Below are 1,175 nucleotides of genomic sequence, written 5' to 3'. Positions count from 1 at the left end.
GGCAGAAAAGACAACAGTACACTTACACGCACACTGAAAGGGAGAAATAGAAAGAAATAGAAAATGATAGAAAGTGAGAAAGTGAAGGAAAATCAGAAAGGAATAGCCAAGGGAACAAAGAGAAACACAGCCAGAAAGAAATACAGAATAAAAAAAAACAGAAAGAGAGAAAAAAGAAACCAGAGTAAATAGAGCCAAGTTAGGAACCAGATAAGACAAAGAGAAAAAAGTAAAAGAACAAAGGAAAGAAAGAACAGAGTAAAGAACAGAGTCAGAGAAAGGAGTAAAAGAACAGCCAGAGAAATACATCAATAAAACACCCAGAGAGATAAAGAGAGAGTAAAGAAGAGTAAAAGAGAGAGAGAGAGAGAGAGAGAGAGACAGCAAGATTTGGGAATTCACGGGTTGGCTGGTCATTTGTAAACACAAGAATGTAAATAGATGATTAACTAGGCGAAGGGGGAGGCGGATCAGATGCGGGTACTTAAAGGGAAGATCGTATTATCAAAGCCTGATGACTGGATATTGACGTTGGGGGAAGAGCGTTGCAGAAAGATCAAATGCAAACTAAAAGGGAGGTACAGTAAAGTGAAAAAAAAGACATTCTAACTCGTGTATCTTTTATATTTCCGTGGGAGTGATTTAATAAATTGTGAATGAATCGAAAGCTAATATATTCTAAACGGCTCTAAGGTAAATCCAATCCTCCAATGCACGGATGACTAAACGACCAACGCGCCTTATCATCGATCTGAACGTCCAGAGATAAGGAAGCTAGGACACGCAAGATAAACAAACCACTACGTAACCCGGTGCTATGAGTTTTCGTGAGGCTCCCGACGGGCGACGGTGTTGTCTTAACGGGGAAAGCACCTTCAGAAGCGGCGTCGGGAAGAGGCTTTTGGGGTATCTCATTATCATAATGAAGTCAGGGTACATCCGGCAGTTGAATACCTTTCACTGGGAGAATAGGGTGACAATTCGAGGAGGAACGAAGGCCTGAATATGAATAAATAGGTGTCGGCAGTGTGTGTGTAAGTGATATGATAGGGTCCAAGTGTTTATGTAGGTGTCTGTAGGTATTCATTACGCACGTGCAGTCGCGTATCTTTCACTTGCGTTACTTATTAGTTAGTATTTGCAGACATATATGAGTTTTTAAAGATGTGCTTGAG

The 1,175-nt window shown here is 40.6% G+C and overlaps 1 protein-coding gene across 1 annotated transcript in view; it reads right to left on the bottom strand.

The window, feature by feature from the left end:
* LOC119585330 (roundabout homolog 1-like) overlaps positions 1–1,175 on the bottom strand; it is a 189,296-nt gene that overhangs the window by 179,209 nt on the left and 8,912 nt on the right. The window contains exon 3 of the mRNA XM_037934003.1: positions 799–898. Within this exon, the coding sequence (XP_037789931.1) occupies positions 799–898 (100 nt within the window). The remainder of the gene's footprint in view (positions 1–798; positions 899–1,175) is intronic.

This window comes from Penaeus monodon, chromosome 19 (genome assembly GCF_015228065.2).
Source record: "Penaeus monodon isolate SGIC_2016 chromosome 19, NSTDA_Pmon_1, whole genome shotgun sequence".
NCBI classification, from domain to species: Eukaryota; Metazoa; Arthropoda; class Malacostraca; order Decapoda; family Penaeidae; genus Penaeus; species Penaeus monodon.
Note: the sequence above shows the minus strand (reverse complement) of the source record. Positions and strands in the feature narration are given on the sequence as shown.